The 26,581-nt window shown below is 45.0% G+C and overlaps 1 protein-coding gene across 3 annotated transcripts in view; it reads right to left on the bottom strand.

Moving 5' to 3' along the window:
• Positions 1 to 26,581, bottom strand: part of RB1 (RB transcriptional corepressor 1) — a 776,914-nt gene that overhangs the window by 33,378 nt on the left and 716,955 nt on the right. For all 3 annotated transcript variants that reach the window (XM_069205380.1, XM_069205381.1, XM_069205379.1), the window contains one exon: positions 15,168 to 15,310. In XM_069205380.1, coding sequence (XP_069061481.1) covers positions 15,168 to 15,310 — 143 coding nt within the window. The remainder of the gene's footprint in view (positions 1 to 15,167; positions 15,311 to 26,581) is intronic.

Here is a 26,581-nt window from a genome sequence, read left to right on the forward strand (position 1 = left end):
GTTTATCTTGGTGGTAGTGGACCATGCCACAAGATATCCTGAAGCAATTCCTTTAAGGACCACTACAGCTCCTGCAGTGGCAAAGGCCCTCCTAGGAATATTTTCCAGGGTGGGCTTCCCAAAGGAAGTAGTATCAGACAGAGGAAGCAATTTCATGTCTGCCTACTTAAAGGCCATGTGGAAGGAGTGTGGTGTAACGTACAAGTTCACAACACCCTATCACCCACAAACAAATGGACTGGTGGAGAGATTTAATAAAACTCTCAAAGGCATGATTATGGGTCTCCCTGAAAAACTCCGCAGGAGATGGGATATCCTTCTACCATGCCTCCTTTTTGCCTACAGGGAGGTACCCCAGAAAGGAGTGGGCTTCAGCCCCTTTGAACTTCTTTTTGGACACCCTGTTAGGGGTCCACTCACACTTGTAAAGGAGGGTTGGGAACAACCTTTAAAAGCTCCTAAGCAGGATATTGTGGATTATGTACTTGGCCTCAGATCAAGGATGGCTGAGTACATGAAAAAGGCCAGTAAAAACCTTCAGGCCAGCCAAGAGCTCCAGAAGCAATGGCATGATCAGAAGGCTGTTTTGGTTCAGTACCAACCAGGGCAGAAAGTGTGGGTCTTGGAGCCTGTGGCCCCAAGAGCACTCCAAGATAAATGGAGTGGACCCCACACAATTGTTGAAAAGAAGGGTGAAGTCACCTACTTGGTTGACTAAGGCACTGCCAGGAGTCCCCTTAGGGTGCTCCATGTCAACCGCCTGAAACCCTACTATGACAGGGCTGATCTCACCCTGCTCATGGCAACTGATGAGGGACAGGAAGAAGACAGTGATCCTCTACCTGATCTCTTCTCTTCCACAGAACAAGATGCTCTTGTGGAAGGTGTAGTTTTGGCTGATTGTCTTACTGCTGAGCAGAAAGATAATTGCATAAATCTCCTAGATCAATTCTCTGAACTCTTCTCTACTGTGCCAGGTACCACCTCTTGGTGTGAGCACACTATAGATACTGGAGACAGTTTACCTGTCAAAAGTAAGATCTATAGGCAGCCTGACCATGTCAGGGACTGCATAAAGCAAGAAGTTCAGAAAATGTTGGAACTAGGAGTGAGCACTCTGACAGTCCATGGGCTTCTCCTGTGGTACTGGTACCAAAACCCAATTCTAAAGATGGAAAGAAGGAAATGCGGTTTTGTGTAGACTATAGAGGTCTCAACTTGGTAACCAAAACTGATGCTCACCCTATACCCAGGGCAGATGAGCTTATAGATACACTGGCATCTGCCAAGTATCTAAGCACTTTTGATTTGACTGCAGGGTATTGGCAGATCAAATTATCAGAAGATGCTAAACCTAAGACTGCATTTTCTACCATTGGAGGACATTACCAGTTTACTGTAATGCCTTTTGGTTTGAAAAATGCACCTGCCACTTTTCAGAGGTTGGTGAACACAGTCCTGCAAGGGCTGGAAGCTTTCAGTGCAGCATATTTGGACGATATAGCTGTCTTTAGCTCCAGCTGGGATGATCACCTGGTCCACCTATGGAAAGTTTTGGAGGCCCTGCAAAAGGCAGGCCTCACTATCAAGGCTTCAAAGTGCCAGATAGGGCAGGGTAAGGTGGTTTATCTGGGACACCTTGTTGGTGGGGAACAGATTGCACCACTTCAGGGGAAAATCCAAACAATTATTGATTGGGTTCCCCCTACCACTCAGACTCGGGTAAGAGCCTTCCTAGGCCTCACTGGGTATTACAGGAGGTTCATTAAGAACTATGGCTCCATTGCAGCCCCTCTTAATGACCTCACATCCAAGAAAATGCCTAAAAAGGTATTATGGACAGCAAACTGTCAGAAAGCTTTTGAGGAGCTGAAGCAGGCCATGTGCTCTGCACCTGTCCTGAAAAGCCCTTGTTACTCTAAAAAATTCTATGTCCAAACTGATGCATCTGAATTAGGAGTAGGGGCAGTCCTATCACAACTTAATTCTGAGGGCCAGGATCAACCTGTTGCTTTTATTAGTAGGAGGTTGACCCCTAGAGAAAAGCGTTGGTCTGCCATTGAGAGGGAGGCCTTTGCTGTGGTCTGGGCTCTGAAGAAGTTGAGGCCATACCTGTTTGGCACTCACTTCATTGTTCAGACAGACCACAAACCTCTACTTTGGCTAAAACAAATGAAAGGTGAAAATCCTAAATTGTTGAGGTGGTCCATATCCCTACAGGGAATGGACTATACAGTGGAACATAGACCTGGGAGTAGCCACTCCAATGCAGATGGACTCTCCAGATATTTCCACTTAGACAATGAAGACTCATCAGGTCATGGCTAGTCTTATTGTCCTTCGTTTGGGGGGGGGGGGGGGGGGGGTTGTGTAGGAAAGTACCATCTTGCCTGGCATGTTACCCCCATTTTTCACTGTATATATGTTGTTTTAGTTGTATGTGTCACTGGGACCCTGGTAACCCAGGGCCCCAGTGCTCATAAGTGTGCCTGAATGTGTTACCTGTGTAGTGACTAACTGTCTCACTGAGGCTCTGCTAATCAGAACCTCAGTGGTTATGCTCTCTCATTTCTTTCCAAATTGTCACTAACAGGCTAGTGACCATTTTTACCAATTTACATTGGCTTACTGGAACACCCTTATAATTCCCTAGTATATGGTACTGAGGTACCCAGGGTATTGGGGTTCCAGGAGATCCCTATGGGCTGCAGCATTTCTTTTGCCACCCATAGGGAGCTCTGACAATTCTTACACAGGCCTGCCACTGCAGCCTGAGTGAAATAACGTCCACGTTATTTCACAGCCATTTTACACTGCACTTAAGTAACTTATAAGTCACCTATATGTCTAACCTTTACCTGGTAAAGGTTAGGTGCAAAGTTACTTAGTGTGTGGGCACCCTGGCACTAGCCAAGGTGCCCCCACATTGTTCAGAGCCAATTCACTGAACTTTGTGAGTGCGGGGACACCATTACATGCGTGCACCACATATAGGTCACTACCTATATGTAGCTTCACAATGGTAACTCCGAAAATGGCCATGTAACATGTCTATGATCATGGAATTGCCCCCTCTATGCCATCCTGGCATAGTTGGCACAATCCCATGATCCCAGTGGTCTGTAGCACAGACCCTGGTACTGCCAAACTGCCCTTCCTGGGGTTTCACTGCAGCTGCTGCTGCTGCCAACCCCTCAGACAGGCATCTGCCCTCCTGGGGTCCAGCCAGGCCTGGCCCAGGATGGCAGAACAAAGAACTTCCTCTGAGAGAGGGTGTGACACCCTCTCCCTTTGGAAAATGGTGTGAAGGCAGGGGAGGAGTAGCCTCCCCCAGCCTCTGGAAATGCTTTGTTGGGCACAGAGGTGCCCAATTCTGCATAAGCCAGTCTACACCGGTTCAGGGACCCCTTAGCCCCTGCTCTGGCGCGAAACTGGACAAAGGAAAGGGGAGTGACCACTCCCCTGACCTGCACCTCCCCTGGGAGGTGTCCAGAGCTCCTCCAGTGTGCTCCAGACCTCTGCCATCTTGGAAACAGAGGTGCTGCTGGCACACTGGACTGCTCTGAGTGGCCAGTGCCACCAGGTGACGTCAGAGACTCCTGCTGATAGGCTCCTTCAGGTGTTAGTAGCCTATCCTCTCTCCTAGGTAGCCAAACCCTCTTTTCTGGCTATTTAGGGTCTCTGTCTCTGGGGAAACTTTAGATAACGAATGCAAGAGCTCATCCGAGTTCCTCTGCATCTCCCTCTTCACCTTCTGATAAGGAATCGACTGCTGACCGCGCTGGAAGCCTGCAAACCTGCAACATAGTAGCAAAGACGACTACTGCAACTCTGTAACGCTGATCCTGCCGCCTTCTCGACTGTTTTCCTGCTTGTGCATGCTGTGGGGGTAGCCTGCCTCCTCTCTGCACCAGAAGCTCCGAAGAAATCTCCCGTGGGTCGACGGAATCTTCCCCCTGCAACCGCAGGCACCAAAAAGCTGCATTACCGGTCCCTTGGGTCTCCTCTCAGCACGACGAGCGAGGTCCCTCGAATCCAGCGACTCTGTCCAAGTGACCCCCACAGTCCAGTGACTCTTCAGCCCAAGTTTGGTGGAGGTAAGTCCTTGCCTCACCTCGCTGGGCTACATTGTTGGGAACCGCGACTTTGCAGCTACTCCGGCCCCTGTGCACTTCCGGCAGAAATCCTTTGTGCACAGCCAAGCCTGGGTCCACGGCACTCTAACCTGCATTGCACGACTTTCTAAGTTGGTCTCCGGCGACGTGGGACTCCTTTGTGCAACTTCGGCGAGCACCGTTTCACGCATCCTCGTAGTGCCTGTTTCTGGCACTTCTCCGGGTGCTACCTGCTTCAGTGAGGGCTCTTTGTCTTGCTCGACGTCCCCTCTCTCTTCAGGTCCAATTTGCGACCTCCTGGTCCCTCCTGGGCCCCAGCAGCGTCCAAAAACGCCAAACGCACGATTTGCGACTAGCAAGGCTTGTTGGCGTCTTTTCGGCGGGAAAACACTTCTGCACGACTCTCCAAGGCGAGAGGGATCCGTCCACCAAAGGGGAAGTCTCTAGCCCTTTTCGTTCCTGCAGAAACCTCAGCTTCTTCTGTCCAGTAGAAGCTTCTTTGCACCCGCAGCTGGCATTTCCTGGGCATCTGCCCATCTCCGACTTGCTTGTGACTTTTGGACTTGGTCCCCTTGTTCCACAGGTACCCTAGATTGGAAATCCACAGTTGTTGCATTGCTGGTTTGTGTCTTTCCTGCATTATTCCTCTAACACGACTTCTTTGTCCTTAGGGGAACTTCAGTGCACTTTGCACTCACTTTTCAGGGTCTTGGGGAGGGTTATTTTTCTAACTCTCACTATTTTCTAATAGTCCCAGCGACAAGGTCACATAGGTTTGGGGTCCATTCGTGGTTCGCATTCCACTTTTGGAGTATATGGTTTGTGTTGCCCCAATCCCTATGTTTCCCCATTGCATCCTATTGTAACTATACATTGTTTGCACTGTTTTCTAAGACTATACTGCATATTTTTGCTATTGTGTATATATATCTTGTGTATATTTCCTATCCTCTCACTGAGGGTACACTCTAAGATACTTTGGCATATTGTCATAAAAATAAAGTACCTTTATTTTTAGTATAACTGTGTATTGTGTTTTCTTATGATATTGTGCATATGACACTAAGTGGTACTGTAGTAGCTTCACACGTCTCCTAGTTCAGCCTAAGCTGCTCTGCTAAGCTACCATTATCTGTCAGCCTAAGCTGCTAGACACCCTATACACTAATAAGGGATAACTGGGCCTGGTGCAAGGTGCAAGTACCCCTTGGCACTCACTACAAGCCAGTCCAGCCTCCTACAGTGTCTACTTTAGCTCGTCCACCTTAGGGGTGAGCGTGGCATGAAGTTAGCACTACTCCTAATTTAACTAATGTTCCTGTCTGTAATGCTGCTGAAAAGTGCGGTCAGGACAGGGGGGGTTGGTAATCTTCATCATCTGAAGAGACCGGGGTTGCATTACAAAGGCGGCAAGGCCTTTAAACTCCCTGTCCTGGAAAGTCCATTCTGCCTGGGAGGAGGCCTTTGTTTTAGGCCCTTGCAAGTGCTGGCTCTCAGCTTGGGGGGCCAGAAACACGTTTATGGTTGCTGAACTGGTCAGTATCAATCAAGTCAGCACACTAGTAGCTGGTAGGTTTCCAGGGGGCACCTCTAAGGTGCCCTATGTGTGCGTTTTTCCATAAATCATCACTGTGGTCAGTGAGAGTTTATCATTCTGAGATGTTTGGTATCAAACATCCCAGAATTCAGAGAAGCCATCATGTAGCTGGGGAACTCGTAATGACCAGTGTCCAACACATGCATTTAAAATGGTTTCCCTGTGCACTTACTATGTCTCAGAATCAACATAGCAGGGGCATATCTGATCATACATATATTTCCTCACATCTGCCTGGATGCACCCAGACTTAGGGGTTACTTACACCTGGCACACGCAGTGACAGGGGGCCTGGCACACAGGGGTGTGTGCCAGGTCGTGTTTTAATGTTAACCTGAACCAACACACGCAGTCTGCAATGACAGCACTGATGTGAGTTTGGTGAGGCGTCCTTGAGGGTGGCATAATTGGTGCTGCAGCCCTCAGAGACCTTCCTTAGTAAAACAGGCCATAGGTACCAGGAGTATCATTTACTAGGGACTTACAGTGGTAGCTAAAGAGTTTGCCAATTGTGCAAAACAAATGGGCAGTTTTGGGGAAAGAGATTTGGCACTGGCAACCTGTTTAGCAGGGACCCAGTGCACTAACAGTCAAAGCCACATCAGAAACCAGGCAAAACGTGGGGGCTAACCATATCAAAAAGGGTGCTTTCCTACAAGGCCCAGGAGGATAGGCCCAGGCAGGACCACATCATATGCTGTAAATCGGCTGAAGGCGAGTGTGGGCAATAAAGGTGCACCGTGGGGAAATAGCATTTTAGCTGCTCTGGTGTCAGGCTTTGTGTAAAACACAACTGTGTGCTTTGAAATCTGGCATTTCTAGATACTCTGGAGAATTCCAAATCTAGATCCCATTTGCTGTCATGTAGCACCCTTCCTATATCGTCCTCCCATTTGCTCTGCAAAGTGGTCCATGGAAACCTGATGTGTTCCTATATTGCCTTATAGAGCCACATTATGAGGTGTCACTGTGCCCCCATGTGCAATAGTATTTATGAAGTAGTGGGTTTGTGATTCCTGGTCCACAAATGACGAGAGGACCTGGCATGTGTTGTGCAATTGTCTGTAGGTAGGAAACTGTCCCTGTGGTAAAGCGTGATCAGAGATAAGTTGATCAAAAGTGAGAAGATAACTATCTGCGAAGAAGTCACAGACTGTGGTCAGGGATTGCTTGTGCTAGCTCTTCAGGTCCATGGTTGAATAGGATCCAGAGAATAGCTGAAGGCCAGGCAGGGGGAATGCTGGGGTATGCCTTGGGAGGTGAGAAACCATGACAACGCATTTACAGGTATCCGACAACTGCAGTGATCATGTGGGCTGGGGTGCAATTTTGGGGAGCAGGACATTTCGTAATATAGCTGGCCCACGGGGACCGGATTTCTTGCATGTCTCTCCCATGTAGCGCCCCTCCAGCTAGTGTGAAACCCACTGTAATTGTGCTGCTAAGTAATAAGCTTTGAATGATGGGTGTGAGCATTTTGGTGTGCTATTTTATATGGATGTGGGGCTTTATCGAGCAGTACGGTCATAAATACAGTCTTTGGCTCAGTCAAGTACGTTTACTTTACCTTAGCTCAACCCTCGGTAGCTGTGGCTTTGAGCAGTCAGGCTTAGCAAAGGAACACTGTGTAAAGCATTTAACAGCACCAAGCAACAAAATAATAAAATCATACAAAAGAAACAATACACCAATGTATAAAAATAGATTATAGAGACATTAAGCATCAAAATCCTCCAGAGGATTCCGGAGATACAGATCTTAGAAGCAATTAATAACTTTTGAATCAACTGAAAACACGCGCTGGCCAAACACAAAGTTTGCAAACTTTTGAAAAGTTTGAAAGAGTTAGTTCAGCAACACCAGCCCTAGTTGGGCAACGAGGTCCGCCAAGACCGAGGTCTTGGGGGCCAGTAATGATACCTTAAACAGTTACCTGGCCACCAGAGTAACTTTAAAGCAAGATCCAAACTTTATACAACTGCCGCCATAGATGACAACAGAGTGGTCCTGATGATGAGGGATGCAGGCAAAAGACGCTCAAAGTATGCTCCAGTTGTGGTGCGTTTGACGGGGAGGGGCTTGTGGTGGTTCCTTGGGCCACGGGTGAAATAGGGCAAATTTGGCCACAGAGATCAGGGTCCCTCAAAGTCTTCTACGTTGCAGTGGCAGGCCAACCGATGCAGGCCACTGGTCAGTCTGCACTTTGGGTGTAGCTGAATCCTTAGGTGGGAGCTAGTGTCCCTTGGGTGTGATGAATCCAGTCCTGGATAGCACTCCCATGTTCAGCTGACATGAGTGCAGGTTTTGTTATCTCAGATTTGTCCTCTTGGGTGCTTAGCGACTGGTAGCCGCAAAACATCTGCAGTGGCTACCAACTTTACACCTTGGGCAACTTCACGTCTTGTGTCTCTGCAGGTGTTTCCAAGAGATCAGCCAACTGATCCTTAGAGTCACTGCTGTTGCTGGATGTCAGGAATCAAATTCTCCCCGAGCCAGGAGCCGTAGGCAGAGTCCAATCTTTCCTAGCCCAAACTGCAGCAAGTGCAGTCCTTCTAAGCGTGCAGTCTCTCTTTGTGGTGGTCCAAGGGCAGCTGGGCAGTCTTTCTTCCGTCCTTTCTCTGATTCCCAACTGATCTGGTTAGGTCCCTCTCAGGGTCAGAGTGCAATATTTATCCCAGGAAAGTGTCCTGAGGGCACCACTCGGTCACTAGCCAATGGGCTACTGGGTCCCCTCCTAGCAACAAAATTCTTCTGATGTGTGGCGTCTGACTATCCCAGAATACTACATTCTCGCACCTTTCAAAATGGCACGACCCTTCCTCGGTCGTCAGGGGCAAGAAAGCCCAACCTAGACGTGGGGCTACACACCCAAAGTCAAACTGGTTTGAGGGGCAATTTCCCTTTTCTGACCCTGGCTCCAAACTGTCTGCAGGAACAAAAGGCACCAAGCATCTCAAAGGCAGCTTCCCCTTTGAAGCTCGCCTCTGGGCTAAGACTGAGCGTGTACACACGATTTGGCCCAGTTAACCCAGTGACCTGCCACCCCTGCAAATATCTGAAGTGTGGGGTGTATGGGGGAGAGATCTGAACCTGCAGTGCGGAGGCATGGGACTAAGTTGTCCGTGTACAGGGACACTGCATGGGTCGTATCGACTAAGGGGATCCTCCAAGCCCTGCCCTCTAGGCAAAGATGAATTGCAATGGGCTCCACAGCTATCGCAAAAAGCAGAGGAGACCGGGGGCATCCCTCCCTGATACCACAGCCCACATGGAAGGGCGGCAAGATGAGCCGACCCAGATGAATACTGGAGGTGGAGATAGTGTACAATATTTTGAGAATGCTAATAGGTGTTCATCCACCCCCAGCCTGACCAGCACCCAGAAAAGATAATCCCCTCTAAGTCTATTGAAGGCTTTTTCAAGATCCAGTATCAGGTAGGCTGTGCTTGGAAACTCCCGATAGGCCCCGTCCATTACAAGAAAGGCGTCAGATGTTATGGGATGTGCTGCGACCAGAAACAAACAGTTTTGGTCCCAGTGAATGAGCTCAGGTAAGATCTGAGCATATCTATCAGTCAGGACCTTTCTCAAGATTTTATAGTCTGCACCAGGGATGGCTTCCCACCTATATGAGGATTTGCGAGTTAGGTCCCTCTCAGGCTACAGGGTGGATTCTCGAACGGACGGGGGCAGTTCCCCAATCCATAGAGCTTCATTAAACATCTTCATCAGTCTAGGTGTGAGGCTCGTAGCAAAGGTGCTATAGTATTCTATCAATAGTCCATCCAGGCCAGGTCTCGAATGGCCTGCCTGCTTTCAGGAATCGTACTGTAGGCATCTAGGTCTTTCCTGACAGCATCAGGGATTCGGGAGAGAGTAAGTACTGGCAGTAACGTGCCGACCGCATCTACGGCAGGGAAGGGAGCAACATGTATATAGATGAGTAGAACATGAAAAATGCATTCAGGATGTTGCGCTGCCTGTAAAGGTCATTACCAGCAGCCGAAAATATTTCCAGGCTGGGGCCCGAGCAGGCATCCATCCAAGGAAGAAGGCGACCAGATTTGTCTCCCTCCAGGTGTATCGTAGCCACATAGGCACTGAAATTAAAGCAACGCTGCTTTTCCAGAAGAGTGGTGTGGTGAGTTTTGGCCTTGGTCAATGCGGGCCTCTAGAGGCGTCATGTGTCACGACCCTTTCTAATGTCTTTGTCTTTTAAGGGCATGAATTGAATATTTTATCCAATCTAGAAGTGACTTTATTTTATCAATCCGTTATTTGAATTGCTGCAGGAAATTTTAAAACTGAGTATATATACATTAATGAGTACAATCCTGTTTTGCTAAAACATGTGCCTGTGAATGAAACTTTAAAAACATAAATGAATGCAACAAGTATGTAATAGTCTAGCTACAAAGATTCTTCATTTATCAATGTGCCACTCTTAAGAGTTTCCTCTTTTTTTTCTAAACTTTCTAGTCAGTGATGTTTCATAAAGAACACCATTCATTACACAAAACAATTCAGGTTTTTTTTTTAGGGATGTTTCATAGTTTGATTGGACAGGGGGGCAATTTGTGGGAGGAAAAAAACGAGGTGTTTAATGCTGGCTCCTAGCTACGTCAACCAGCAAGTGTTTCTGTGTTGCTTTGTATTCAGCCAAGGGAAAGACCTGGAACACAGTTCGACTGGACAGGATGTACAAGCCACAATTATCTTTGCATCACAGCACACCAGCCTATTGTGGCATTGACATTCCACTGGCATATTGGTGCAATCATCTTGCAGTGTTCTGAATGATGCTGCTTGCAGTAGAAGCAAATATTTGAAGTTTTGCCAGGTAATGCCACATCCGGCATTGTTCTTTTCCAATGATGTCCAGATTTCTGCTCTATATGTGATGACTAATTCCACCTTCAGTTGACCTTCGGGATTAAGGACAAGGACCTTGCCCAAAATGTCATGTAAATGGCACGATCCTACTGACCGCTTGATCTTTTCTTGCGTCCTCTTTCAAGGTCCTGGATGTTGCATACATTAAACCCAATCTCTTCCTCAACAAAAATGTTTTTGTTACATTTAGATCTTCTGTTCCTATAGCTCCACACCAGAGCTTTGCTTTTTATTGTAACTAATCTTAATCCGCTTGTCTCTGCAGTACTTGTCAGACTGTGACAACAAGAGATGTGGGGCATTTAAAGACTCCGCTTTCTCTCGGTTTTTAGCCTTAAAGCCACCATTATATGGAAGGCTCTATATGTCTGCAATAGTGATCCATTGCATTTGGTCTCTGCAGGCACATCTATGAACTGTCTGGTCTGGCAACATAGTCCAGTAATGATTTCCATGTTTAAATGAATTTATCCCTTTGCTGATTCACTGTTTAGGTAAACTTTTCTAAAGCTAGAATGTTCCACAGTCAATGGATCCAATTAATTATTTGAGCACCACTCTATTTTCGTTCTGCTACAAATGACATTGTAGCAATTCCCACGAAATAACCCACAGAGACTATCAAATTTAAATATGTAGGTCACAAAACTACTTCCCAAAACTTTGGCCGGGAGGTCCTTGGACTCTTCAATTGCTTCCAACGGATATCAAGTCTTAAAGTTAATTGGTTAGAGCCCAACAACTGAATGGCAACATCCCACTGCTCTTGAAGAGCCTACAGAGGGGACCTAATACATTGATCTCCAACCCCTTGATCTATAATGGAAAAGGTGGCCATTACTAAAATAGTTTCTCTGCTGAAGCTGCTTAAGGATTTGCAGAACTATCCCTCTCACAACCCATCACCTTTCAATTAAAAAGTGAATATTTCTTTAGAATTTGCGATTAGAGAATGAAGCCAAAAGAATCTCTATGATGAAATACTACAAATATCCTCTGAACAGGGGCTTAGGCATGATGGCCTTTGCCTGCACAGCCTCCCACCTTATCATCATTAACAACTGGCTCTACGGTGCACAGAATGATCAGTCTATGCAGTGAGATGGGCAAATGATCTGTACAACCTTTATAGGGGACTACCATTTCCCCCAAGCCCTCCAACCGTAGTGCCAGTCACTAAACTGTCATTCACTATTTGGTGTGACTACTTAGGGCACTCCACTGGCATGATAAAGTGAGGGGCAAAACCCTCCTGTCGCTTAGGACATGACTGACTGATGTTTCTTCGGTAGAAGGCTTCAAAGGTTGTGGGTTATCGCGACACAAGGATGTGACCCCCACCTACATTCTTTCTAATACCTCCAAGCTGAGTCTGAAGCCAAAAGATGTGCTACTGCTAATTGAGTGAAGCCAACAGATCTACTACTGCTAACTCCTACTCTGACATGCCACCAACCCACAAAGCAAAGACTTTGATGTAATACAAGACTTTAACCCTTTAGAGGCCAAGTTGACAATAAGTCCCCTTAAGTTATGGAAGAAGATTTCTCAGCTGTATTTAACTAGCCATTAACTTTCCCAATACCTTCCACAAACTGCAAGAATCCAGGGAGGGCAAAGTGGGACCTCTAACAGATGAAGACTGGAGAGACACCCTACTGTCTTCCCAAGGATGTTGCCATCGCCTCACCTTAGCACCTCATCTAATTTAAATATCCCTACAAGACTTATTGTTCCTGCAAAAGATTGAAGCGAATGAGAAAAAGCACTCCCATGATATGTCTTTGGTGTAAAACAGAATAAGTCATTGTTTCACACCATCCAGGACGGCATGCCCATCCACATTTTCTGCCACTGTGTATCTGCATTCCTGTGGAGGACACTTATGTGTCCGAAACAGCCATCCCGTAAACTGCCCTTGCTTCACATACTTAAGGGTATAGAAGCCGACATCCACCTAAAAACACGAATTAACCTATGATTGGTACTGGCACAGTGGGGTATCACCTAACCATGGCGCATAGCCAATCTTGTCAAGTCACTCACTCCTCCTCTTAGCTTTATGTTGGTGGTGGATGTTTGTTAAGCCACTGTGTACCTTATCCGGTTCTTTATCATTACTTGAATACTGCTGAATAGGTGCTCTTCTCTCAGTTTGAATCCATCACATTTTCTATTTGTGTATGTGTATAACGTGCACTGTACCTTTTGCTGATTATTTGTTCAAATGATGGACTGACATCTGAGTGGATGTTTTGTTCGCCTTAAAAATCCAATAAATATATACATTTTAAAAAAATCAATACTAATGTGTGTAGAGTTTATTCAGTTGAGGAGCCTTGGCTTGATAACCCTAAAAATTATTTACTGGTTAAGAAGAAATTCTGCAAAAAGTACCATTTTGTCTTTAGTAAAAACTAAATTTGCGTCTTTTCTACAACTGAAGGAGAGAAAAATCAGAACATGGGGGACCACCAAGAGGAGGTTGATGGCGAGCTCAATCAGGTTCGAACACCAAATCAATCTCGACCAAAACGGAGCCTTAAAGATCATCTCAGAGCTGCTGAAGTACGAACCTCTGGAAAGTCATGAGACTAAGTGAAATTGGTCGAAAGACACAGAGGCATTTCACTGACCAGTCCAGAAATGGCGAACATCTCCTAAACATACTTTTTAACTTTGGTAGAGGAAGGGGGTAACCTCTCACAGGTAATTGTCCCATATTGCAACCGGACTTGTTGAAGGCAGATTTAAATGTCATTTATTAAGAGCAACCCTGATCGGGATTTCACAATTGTAAATTGTCTATTTGTGCACCTACATCGAGCTTGCACAAACAATTGTCCTGACCATAAATCTCACACAAGATGTTTGCTGTTTTAACGACAGTGGCTCTGTAGCAAAATAATGGATGTAAGCTAGTGCTGAGAAATGAATTTGGGTCCACACAAATCTTTCAATATGTTGTCAGCATGAACTTATTTTCATGGTGTTTGTGTTGCCTGACTCTTCTGAGAGGGGAGAGAAACTGCCAATTTGCTTTGCTGCATTTGTTAATAATTTACATATGCATAGGTTGTGAAGTATGTCTGTGGTGGGCCCAGTTCTGGAATCAAAAGCAGTAATCGCCTATAAAGTTAGGGGCAGGGTAACCTCCAAAGGACATGGGCAGAATGTGAGTGTTAAGGTAACAATATTTAAACTCGTAACCCCTAAAATCAAAATATTCATTTTCATCAAGCTTGTGAACTTCCAGCCATCCACTAGAGTGTTGTGAATTTCCACATATCTACAGGCCGGAAACTTAGAGTTAGTGTCAAGGAGGGCAGGGCAACCTTCCAGGCGTTTCAAAAGATAGCAGTTGAAAAGCACAAGTGATGCTTGGTTCTCAGGTCTCTGAAAGAGAAAGGTCTTTACACTCTTCTACAAAGCGTTTTAAAACACTGGCTACTCAAAAGATAACTTCTGCTTGCATGACTGGCCTGTTAGACTGATCAACAGCGACAAGAAGCACCAGGGTTTTTGATGCTGCTATAGAAATGCAAACGCATCTACAAAAGAAAATACACCTATCTGATGATACTAAATCAAAAAAATCACCCGCTTCAGGGACTGCTTTGTTTAATGTACGTCTCCATGTATAGGACTTTCTACAGACCTATTATCATTCATCAAGTAGCTACAGCCCTAATCTTCTGCAGGCTTACGGCCCTTAGAATAAAAGCCAAGAGCCCGACATACAACCTTCTCTTCCCCTATATAAGTACAACTTGTCTACGTTTTAGGTCAGGAAAATGTTAGTAAGGCTTTCTACGGTGACAAGACCCAGATGGTAACAGAATTATGTTGATAAACAAAAAGTCTACTGTTTGGGCAGTTACAATCCACAAAGCACACACCTATTCCAGATTCGAAATCTGGGGATTCGCTTGTGGCTCTGGAGCATCAGGTGACCCGTTTCAACGAGGACTGCTGGGCTTATTCGTGGTTTAGAGAGAGAGTGTGTGTGTGTGTGTGTGTGTGTGTGTCTGTCTCTCTCTCTCTCTCTCTCTCTCTCTCTCTCTCTCTCTCTCTCTCTCTCTCTGAAAGGGGCGTGCCCTATATTAAGGGCGAGGCTTAACCATGCTGACTAAATTTTGTGAACACTATAGTGTGCCACCCGACCCGTGTTTTGGGGCAATATTACGTAAAACGTGTGAAATATACTAACTCACTGACATGGATTACTTAAACGTTTTTTTTTGTTTTTTGTTTTTTACAACTGTTAAAAAATTAACCAGTCTTATTTGCCAGTAAAGTTAAGGGCATGAATACAGGGTCTCACAGGGACCCGCCCAGGACCACTTAAAGCCCTGCTTGGAGCCGTGGTACACTGGGATAACTTCCTCGTATTGTCCTAGGTGGATCCGTGCTCGCTTATTTCCACTAGGGGGCGTAGAAGGAAGCTAAAAAGAGGGGACGGTCGGGGTGTGCGTTTTGGAGGAGCAGCACACGACTGAAAGGTCACAAAAGGTAAGCCACCCAGCGCGCACTATCTGCAGCAAACGGAAATAAAAACTGACCTCCCGTCGGTTTCATCTGCTCCGTCCGTGTCAAAGTGAAGCCTCTTCAGAGGCTTTGGAGCACCGCTGCTCTCAGCCGCTCGTTTCCGCAGACGTTCGCTGCTGCTCAGCATTTGGTTTATTTTCTGGAAATTTTCAGCAGTCTAAAATAAAGTAAAAAATGACTTGACTCGTAACTAAATGCAACAAAAAATGGTACCTTTATAAAGAAAGCATTTCAAATAAAACGGAGATCAGACATTATAGCTGTAAGAGGCAACACACCTCACATTACGTCACGACTGCTGAAAAAACAGTTTATTAGGTCTGGCTTGACAGCGCAGCCATGGGTGTCAATTCACCAAAGTGCCAGGGGTAGAGGAAGTGAAATCACATGCCACACCGTTAGACCTTTACTTTGATTCACACACATGCTTAACATACACACATATTCACACACACACTTTCACATACACACACCTGCAAGCATGCATACAGGTTACATTAAAGAGCATTTTTTACTTAACTTAGTTGCCAGATAGGGTCATGTTCCAGCTAATTGTACTCCATTTTTTTATTACACAAGTAGTGAATAATATTCACTATTTGGTAGTGAAAAAATGGACAGGAAACCAGGAAAGTAGGTACTCAACCGACCTCCATGAGGACAAGCTGCCCCTGTGTTCCAGGAACTCATTTTGCCACCTCTGAGGCTAGGGGTCGCATAGGCAGTGCCAGGGATTGCACGGGGCAAGTCAGGGGTGGCAGATGCGACCCCTAAATAACGTCCATGAGCGCAGCTACCTCAAACCTATTGAGATCAACAGAAAAACAACTTTAGGAAGAACTGCAGGTGGGGGGATTTGGGGGTAGGGGGGGAGAGCAGGGGTGTAGACAATAAGGGCTGCCACTTGAAAATAGCGTTTGCATTTCACTTTTTGCCTCATAGGAAAATATATGCTCAGTGTAGCAGGCCTTCGTGGTTATGGTGACAAGCCAATGATCACGACTACAGGCCTGATTTGTTTAATATGAAAAGTTATGACAAAACCAGGAAGCTGGACTTAGTTATTGAGAAAAGCATATGATAAAGTCAACAGAAGCAAAACCTAAGGGTGATTTGTTATTACACTGTGTCATAGCCTGCAGGCTAGTCTTTTGTTACAAGGAACCTGTCCACTGTAGTAGGCAAGGGACTTAGTGTTGGTTAACCCTTCTAACAAATCCTGGGGGTAAAAGGATTTCACAGTAATGATCCTTTTTGGGCCACCTGAGGAGGGCTTGTATATTGTTTTGCAAACTATAATCGTGCAGCTATTTTTATTTTAGATAGCTGTGGTGACAAGCCATATTTATATTGAAAAGCAGTTGCTAAAGATTTTTACAGCACTGTTTCACCAGCTGCAGACAGGTATTTGGCTACATGCAATCTCACAGAATGCCATAGTAGGCAAGGGTTTTGGTCAATCCTCCTGACAAACTCCAGGGGGTAGAACATTTTCACTGCAATAATTCATGTTCGATCTTTTGGAGAGGAACTGTATGTTGCTTTGCCAACTGTAATTTTTTGTATAAACGTGTAATTTTGTAACTAAATACTTGATGGTTGTCAGTTTATACCAACTTCAGCAGGGCTACGTTTGTTACGGTGTTGACAAGTGCTGTAAGTCGAATGAAAACGATAGGGGCCTCTAAAAGGGGCACGGCCAAAGCAGCGCAAATAGGCATCCTGTCCAAGACGTGGCCTACGTACTTAAGGGTGTGGCTTAAAACATGTGAACTAAAATCCCGAGCTTTACACAGTGTACCACTTGACAGTTTAAGGCAGTGTTTGTAAATGTGCATTTGAAAATAATATACTACAACGCGAGCAACAGGACTGTTCTTAGTTATATATTTGGAAATAGATTGTGGCCAAACTAGTTGCTTGACTACTCTGTACATTAGCACAAACACAAGGTAATAATAGTCTTACTTGCATTTTAGGAAGTTAAATTGATTTGCTTCGAAAATGTGAAATGTGTGTAGGGATTAGGTAATCTTCAATATTTTTATAGAACTTCATTATTTTTGAACAACAATTGAATATCTTTCTATTTTGTACAGAAGAAACATAAAACAGCATGGGTTAAACCACGTTATGCAGATGTACAGAGTGCACATGCTTTTTATTGCCATTTCTGATGGAGAGGGAGGACATCAAGGCAGAGACTCTTGGATTACCATTTAAGTTTTACAGTATCACAACTATGTGAAAAATAAGTTGTTTTTACCGGAGTGGGTGCACACAACACAAACTCATCACAGGAAAAGTATGTACGGTGTCAAGTGTCAGTATTTTAACCTAAATTCTTATGCAGTACCGCAAATACATTTCCAAGAAAATGTGTGCAATATTGCAGCTGTGCACCTTTATAGGATCACGGTTATCAATAAAAGGTCTTCTAAAACAAAAAGCAAGATGAGGTGGAAGCAGCAGTAGAACGTTCCTTTATACACACACAAAAGCCAGGTAGCAGTAATGCAACCTTCCAACACGCATCAACTGACCGATCTGCAAAATGCCACGTGCGCCAATGAGCGGCTCTCGTTTCACTGTAAATCCCTCTCAAGACAGTAAATGCTGCGGACTGGTATAGAAAAAGTGTAGTCTGCAACAGAAATAATGTGGTGTTTGTTACAAAGCACATGTGGTTTTATGGAGACCTTAAAGGCTCCTTGTACTGCCTCTGTGTCGCAACAGGGTCTAAGCCTCAAGAACAACTACCAGCCATGCAAATCCTTAGGAAAATATCCCTCCAGCCACCATAACGTAGGCCCTGCTTCAGTGCAATGAGTGAATACTTTATAACAGTGGTTTCCAACCTTTTGACTTCTGTGGATCCCCACTTTATCATTAATGGAACCAGTGGACCCTCACTGAATTATTAGTGGAATCCGGGGACCCCTCACTGAATCATTACTGGAAGCCGGGGACACGGCCTAAACACTATAGATCAGTGGTTCCCAACCTTTTCACTTCTGTGGACCCCCACTTTATCATTACTGGAACCTGGGGACCCCCACTGAATCGTTATTGGAATCCGGGAACCCCTCAATGAGTCATTACCGGAAGCTGGGGACCTAATCAGTTGATAATATTTAATTTTCTATGCAGTCGCGTACCCCTGGAGGAGGCTTTGCGGACCCCCAGGGGTCCCCATGACCACAAGTTGTGAACCACTGCTATAGATGATTTGAACTGCAAAAAAATACACACAAAATACAGAAACAAGCATTCCAACACATACACAAATGATAATACATTTAATTTAATTTACAAATATAAATAAAAAAATAAATTTTAATAGGAAGTTTGGAGCTTTTCTAAATTCAGTTCAAGCCAGACATCGTTTATACTATATTCCGTTTGATGAACCTGCACTGCTCACACAAATCAATCTGAGGATACTAATTTAGTTTTTAGCTTCCAATTTCAAATTCCTTGACATTTACATTATGTTTCAAAATTGCCAGTTCCCTATGTAGCCTCTTTATTTATATACACTTTGTTAGTCTGTTAATATTATTTACTTTTCTAAGCAGTCGCGGACCCATTTAGGAGGCTTCGCGGACTCCAGGGGTCCCCGGACCACAGATTGGCAACCATTGCTTTGAAATAAGATGCTGACCTGAGCCCCGCAGAGCAGTGTCACTGACTCAAGCAGGAGACTTCCAGAATGTGCCTTGAGCAACCCCCACAGAGCTGAGGCCTGAGATGTCAGCACCCCCTACCGGAATCAGAGTGAGTAACTTTCTCAACGAACAGGCACAATGCACCATGATGCTGAAGTGAGGAGGAGATTGCCCAAATTTGTGTCTCTGTCATGATCATTCTACATTTGCCAGTCTTCAAACCTCAATTGCCAGCAGCACTTCACAACTGCAAAACTGTATGGAAAGCAGAAGCAAGTACCTCTAGTCTTGGCAGGACAGGTATAGAGGTCTCCCAGTACAAAGAAGCTGGTAGAGGCTTACACTGTGGTTAGGGATGACAGCAAGGAAGCTACGTGGATTGCAATCAGTCAGTGACATGCATCACAGCAGGCGGCACTACTGAGCTGATCACATACACCAGTGAGTAAACTTTATTGTATAGGATTAATTAAAACAATCAAAGTTAAAATGAATAATGCATACATGCGTGCACTGCACTGAAATACAATCTGTGTAAAATGCAATCATGTTAAAAAATATATATTTGTTTAAAATATATGTGCTAAAAATGATCAAACCTTGAAACGTTCTTGATGCACTTAGCACTGTCCAAACTCTACGACGATATTAAGGCCAGCTTTTTTTAATACATAAAAAAAAAACGATATAGCAAAGCGTGACAGTTCAGAAGTGTTTTCCGTGTTCAGAGTTCCATGGCTTCGGTCCACCACTAGGTTCGACTATGTAATTATGCACATTTATAGGTATTCCATTCATATCTATACCTACATCTGCTACAGTTCACCAGAGTATCTGAATTATTTGCTTGGAAACAACATAAAATGCATTCTGAAAGCATCTCATCTGCGTGCATTATTGAGTGGTTCTTTTAAATAATGGTATTTTGAGCAGCTGAAACGAGTTCCTTATTAGGGCAGCATGCTTAAGTGCACGTATTCTGCATGATGGTGGCACGGAAGGGGAGCAGGAGCTGGGTTTATATGGTTGCCTTCAGAGTGGATTCTGATGGTTTGTTAGCATGATCTAAGTATTTGTCCTATGGATTTAATTGATTCACTGCCTTCTTTAAATGACGGGTTCTAGTAAAAAACACATTTTTGCGTGCTTAAAACCTGTGACAATATTTAAAGAGAGAGGTTTTACTTGTTAGATCTTGATTAAGGAGCGTAAATTCCAAACATAACCGAGATCTGTGTGTGGTCTGTGGTATACTTAACATTTTGCTAAATACTTTATATTGTAACTGAGGCAGAGCAGGGATAAATTGCAATCGGAAGATGGGGTGGCCATAAGATGATGACAGCAAAAATGTCACCCGGTTGACATTTAAAAATGCGTCGCAGGAGGAGCTATATGGTTTTGTGTGTTCCACATAATAGACAAATTAGAGCTGCAGCTTTATTCTTACTTTTAGATAAATGTAGTATTAGAGAACAGTCAGTCAGTGAGCCCAGCACTGAGATAATTGTATGAGGGTGTGTAGCACAAGGCAGGGGTGCTGAGATACCAACCCTTTTTAGCTTACGTTTATAATCCTACAAATGTCATGAACCTGGTTTCGGACTCATTTTCCTTCTGCCGATTTATTAAAATATGCATGTGTAACGCATTTAAGAGTTCCTGGAGGCCTGAGCCCGTGTAGTCAAGGATCACAATGCCATCTGCATAATATAAAATATCTATTTTCCAGGAGCTGAGTCTTGGAAGAAATGATTAGACTCAAAAAGGATCATTGCCAATACTGTCTTTGTAGAAGATGAATAATATTGGGACAAGAACACACCCCTGTTTAAGATGTCAATTCATTCTCAGCCTTGACTCAGACCCAAGTGTAGGAAGCTGGCCTGGTGTGTGGTGAGCACCTATGGTGTTATCACCTTTTACCAGGTCCAGGTATCACCTAGTAGTGAAGTGTAGGCAGTGTCTAGGAAGCCAGAGCTCTATAGAGGTAGCTGTGGATGAGCAGCCTAGACTTATCCAGGAGACATGCAAAGCTTATGCAATACCACTATAGTCACACAGCACCATCACACATGAAAGAACAACACAGTGTTACAAACATAAAGGTACTCTATTATGATAACACAAATACTAGAATACTGAATAGGCAATCCCCCAACTGCAGGGTAAGTAGACACACTATTATATATACATTAGCAATCAGTAAAAAGCATTAGGCATTGGCAAAAGCAATAGAAATGAGTGTAGGTCCTAGGGGAGGGAAAACCAAATACTAAGCAAGTGAAATGTGAGATACAGTCCCCCACCCAAGGATGTGGAATCGTTAGACGGGAGCTGGAGGAACTAGGAACCTCAAGAGGTGAGTACCAGAGTGACCCTCAGTGACCAGGAGAGCAAAGGTAAGTACCTGGTTTTCCCCAAACCCAACAGGAGGAATTAGGAAAATGATTGTGCAAGACCCAGACAAGACTGAAAGAACCCAAAGGGGGATTTTGGCAGAAGAGGACCTGCAAAGGAAGGGGACCAAGTCCAGTTCCTGATGGAGTATCCAGTTGTGGCAGGAGCCTCTACCCACCCTTCTGTGGATGCAAGACCAGGATGACGGTGGACGAAGAAGGCCATAAGTGCAGCAACGGAGATGAAGAGAAGTCCCAGGAGTGATGCAAGTGGTTTCCCACGTCGGCAGTCGAGATGCAGTCAGTTATTGGCGCTGAAAAACACCAACAAGCCTTGGTAAATGCAAGAGACAGAAAATACATTTTGCAAGGCTGAAGAGGACCAGCAAGGCCCAGGGGACTCGATCCAAGGAAGGGGAGTCCGGGGTGATCCTCAGCAGTCAGGAGAGTCGCAAGAAGATAAGGCAGCCCCCACAGTCAACCCACTGGCAGCATGCACAGCAGTCGCAGTGAGGCCCACTCAGCACACCTGAAAAGGTGTCCCACGACGGTGGACCACTCCAGGCCACCACCTGTGATGCCGGATCCACTCAGTTCCGCAGGAAAGCAGATCCATGCAGCCGGTCGTCATTGCAGTTGGTGCCGACAGTTGCAGGGGAGTGACTCCTTCACTCCAAGGGAGATTCCTTCTTACTTTTTGAGCAGGCTGAAGACTCGCCAACCTCAGAGGATGCACAGTTGGGGCAATGTTGAAGTTGCTGTAAGGAGCCGGAGAAACAATGTTGCAGAGCAGAGTCGTCGCTGAAGTTGCATATTGTCGGTTCCTGGAGGGTGTAGTTGCAGTCCCAGTGGCCAGAAGATGAAGTAAACGATGTAGAGGAGTCCTGCTGGAATCTTGAACATCGAATCTAAGGACCCATCCAAGAGGGAGACCCTAAATAGCCCAGGAAGGGGGACTGATCCCCTAGTAGGGTGACCACCTATCAGGAGGGGGTTGTGATGTCACCTACCTGACCTGGCCCCTCAGATGCTACCAGGGACCTCTGCCCACCTTGGATTCAAGACAGCAGAATCTAGTTGCCATCTGGAGGAGCGCTGGGTACCACCCCTGGGGTGGTGATGGACAGGGGGTCAGGAGCTCGTAAGGGCACCTCTGCTCATGCAGGGGTGCCCTCACACACACACAGGTACCTGCACACTGCCCCCTGGGCTAGGAGGGCCTACCATAGGGGTGACATACAGTGACCTGGTATAGTGGCCTGTAATGAAAGGGTGAATGCACCTTTTCATGCAGGCTGTAATGTCAGGCCTGCAGACACATTTTGCATGGGCTCCCATGGGTGGCATAATACATGCTGCAGTCGAAGGGTAACCCCTGGTGCCCCAATGCCCTGTCACTAAGTACCATGTACCCAAGTACCATATACTAGGGACTTATATGGGGGCACCAGTACGACACGTGTGGGGCGTGCAAAGTCCTAGGTAACCAAATTTAGAGGGAGAGAGCAAATCACTGGGGTCCCGGTTAGCAGGATCCCAGAGAAAACAGTCAGGGCACACTGACAGGCAAAAATGTAGCATAACCATGCCAAAAGAGGATACTTACCTACACCAAGTGTCTGAATATAAACAATGGATCTCAAGCAAGGTTGGTGGAATGATCCAATTGGTGGGTGTTTTTCCACAAAATTTGACGGTACATTTGTCAAATGTGGAGGTATGTCAATACAATATGGAAACAGGTGGGCCATGTAAATGTACTGAATAATGTGCTATAAACGTGAGGGCAACAATGTTGTCATTGGTGCTGCAACAGGTCCTGAACCTGGTTTGGAAAAGGGGATCATTGTTTTTGTTTTAGCCAGCTTTCCAAGAAGGATCCTAGCCTATGCCTCAGCCTCAATATCCAGGAGTGCAATTAATCAATAGTTGGCAGGGTCTAATCGGTTTCCTTTCTCATACAGTGGGTGTAGAATAGCTCCACTTCCGGAGTTGGATATTTGCATCAGCAGGATTGAGGCAGTGTATACTGGAAAAAAGCCAGTTGGCCCAATAACCTATAGTCCGATTTAAATAATGAGCCCAGAATATTACCGAGATTGGGACTGCCATTAGATCTATATTATTTTAGGATTTGCTTTGTTCTTCTAATGGTTATTATTTTGTTGCTTACATGTATATGACTAGTGAGGTTGGATTATTAAGGTTCCAATCTGCATTTGGGGATGATGTGTTATTAAAATCCGAGACTTGATAAAGATTTATTTTGTATATTTTAGCCTTCTACAACACCCACCCAGTTTACACTGGATTGTGTATTGATGATGTCCCAGCTGAAAACATAGTATCAAAACTGTCCTTGATCCCGCATCTCAGAGATCTTATATAGAAATTCCCATTGTTCATGCTATTACCTTTTCTCCTCCCACAACATTTTATATTTTTTATTTTAGTGTGCTCTAATCATTAATTAGACTGCCTGAACATTCCCATCTTTTTTCTATTTGTTACTGCTAAGTCTTTAGTTTCGACCTGTTAAAAGTTAAACATTTTCTTTGACGGTTTATTTTGTTTATTACTGGCCAGTGTATCACTTAATGGTTTTACAGTTACTGAGCATATTAACGAGAGATGGAAGGCATTTTTTTTTTAAAAAAAAGGAAAGCTCTCCAAACACTCAGTTATTTGTGTAATATAGCCATTGGTATTGTTTCCGAGCACATAGTTTTCCCTTTTATTATCTTTAATTGACTTGAGCCATCTAGGTCTCCAACACAGTCTATACCATGGGTACTCGCAAACATTTTCCCAGGGGTCAAAAATTTTGTTCTGTGACGTGCCTGGGGGCCGCATTGATGCCTGGGTGGTGGTGGTCGGGTGGGGTGACTAGGGGGATTGGTGGCAAGGTTGGTGTAGGGGAAGCAAAGGATATACATCTAGTAGGTGAAATAAATAATGGGTAACCAGACACCCTGGAATTAATCCCTGCTTACCCACTTTTCCAAATTTTGTGATCCTAGGCAATTGTTTAGTGTCACTTTCCCTCCTTTTTCTGCATTATCACATTGAAGATGACCTCGAAATACATGATTCACGGTGTGTGCTGCACAATCCGTGCTTCTCTGTTTGATTTAATAAACTATAATGTTGTTTATGTACGATAGAAACCCAGGCCACCCATAAAGTGCACATACCAAGTGACTTGCCTCTTTAATTTACTATTGGTGGTGTTCTCAAGGTAAGGGAAATAATTAATGTTTCCAAATTTATGTTTGAAAACTATCACTTTAAAATGAATGCATCTTAATGCACTGATAAAATAAATTGTACTAAGGCGAAAAGGTTCTGCATGTTAACTAAATACACTTAATTAATTATGAAGAGACTGTCTTTGTTTTACACTCATGCTGCAAGATGTCTTTAAAAATGTAGGCATTTCTAAAGTTAAGTGCAGGAGTCCCTAGTTACTTCCTTTATTTAACACCAATTAAGTTTGAAATAAATTATTGTGTGTGTATTTAATATTTTTGTTGAGTTGAGCAAAAAGCTGCCCAGTGCTCCTGTTGCCCCAGGGGCCGCATGTAAAGGTCAGAGGGGCCGCATGAGGCCCGCGGGCCGTACTTTGAGTATCCCTGGTCTATACTCTCGGCCCAAACTAGTTGAAAATCACATCCTGTGACTACGGGTAAGTGGTTACTTTCATTTCCCTGATATACAGTATAATCAGTTCAAATGGAAAACAATAAAATACATAATAATGTCCAAACCAGTGGCTTTTAAGTTAAAGCCTACCAGACAGTGCAGCTGTATGGTTTGGTAAGGGCACCTTGGGGATATTTAAAAAGTTTTCCTGGGAATACATTCCACCTGTTGTTTCCCACTGGCTTTTTTTGGTTTGTAACGTCTATTTGTTTGCTTTCTATTTGCTGGCTGTATTTGTTTTTTGCCTGCCCAGCTCAAGCTCGTCCCTCCCTTTGCCCAAACCCTATTTACTGTATTCGTCCACCAGTGCTCGATTTCTGTAAACAGGTTTACATTTTGTTCTTATCTTGTCACATTTGCGATGCATGCAGAGACATAAGTCAAATGCCAGGCTTTGTCTTTCAGAGAGTCTGGTGTTTACTTTTTCTTTTTTTGACTTCAAAGTAAGAGGATTTATGAGGTTGGGGCTGTAAAAAGCTCCATGCAGCAGCCGAGGCGAACAACTGCCAGTATCCACTGATCTGATGTGTTTTCCTCCCAAAGAGAGGAAATCCTACAATTTCTCCCTGACTGGTGATGTGAAATCAGGGCGGAGGTGGGGCAAGTCAGTGCTCCGAGGTGGAGTTTCTTTACTGGAGCTAACCTTTCGCCTACCTTTGTAAATGCCCCTCTAGGGGCCCCTGGTGTACCCCCTGCCTGCCTGTTGATGGAAAGGCTGTCTCCATCTCTGATACGAATGGCTGGGATCAGGAGAGGTAGCTTTGGTGCCTCTTTGAGGCTGCTGCCTACAAAAGGAGCCTCTGGAAGCCAGAGTTTGAAGGGCATCCATTAATACTGTGATGTTAGTGCCTTTTAGGATCTCCAGCATCTTATCAATCTAAATAGGTGTTGTCTATCAAAGGGCACTTTGATCAAATGGAGTCTGAGAAGGATGCAAGTGTTAACCCTTCAAGAGGAAGTGTCTAAGGTGTTCAAGGCGCAATGGATGATAGCGCTGAAGATGGCCTTGCCACTGGAAAATATTTCCTCCCGCCTTTTCTTGAATTCCTCAAGGAGATGCTTCACCAGCTCCTGTGTCTACTCTCACTGGGCTTGATCATAGTGGGAGAGGAGTTACACAGCGTTGGCTATGAAACAGTAGGTAACTGTGTCTTTGGCCACCATTTGTCAGCTACATCAAGCTCTTGCTCTCTTTATCAAGTGGTGGGATGCCTCCTGTAGCTTGAGCACAGCCTGCTTATGAGAGGTATGCACAATCTAGAAGTTGGGTGGGAGAGGGCTCCCTGATCTACAAGGGGTTACTGGGGCAGGGTTTGTACCCAGAGTGTACCTATCATGGCCTTCACAGGTTTCCTGAATGTCTACGGGGCTAACTTCAGCATGGGCAGAAACTGCACTGTCTGCTCTGACTTGGACAGAATCTCGAATAATAAATTGTCTTCCCTGTTGTGAACGTACATATCCACCTCGTGAAAAGTGACTGCACGCTGGATGGCCCAGTGATTGGCTGTGGCATCATCGGACAGAGATATATAGATGGGGTAATGATCAAGGATTGGGTCTCTAGGAGGGCTGCTGTCAGTCCTCCATTGGGTCGCCTGTGGGCCCTGGCTCAAAGAGTGGACTGGATGGAGTTGGCAGGGCCAAAGAGACTGTCTG

The sequence above is a fragment of the Pleurodeles waltl genome, chromosome 8, assembly GCF_031143425.1.
Source record: "Pleurodeles waltl isolate 20211129_DDA chromosome 8, aPleWal1.hap1.20221129, whole genome shotgun sequence".
Lineage (NCBI taxonomy): Eukaryota > Metazoa > Chordata > Amphibia > Caudata > Salamandridae > Pleurodeles > Pleurodeles waltl.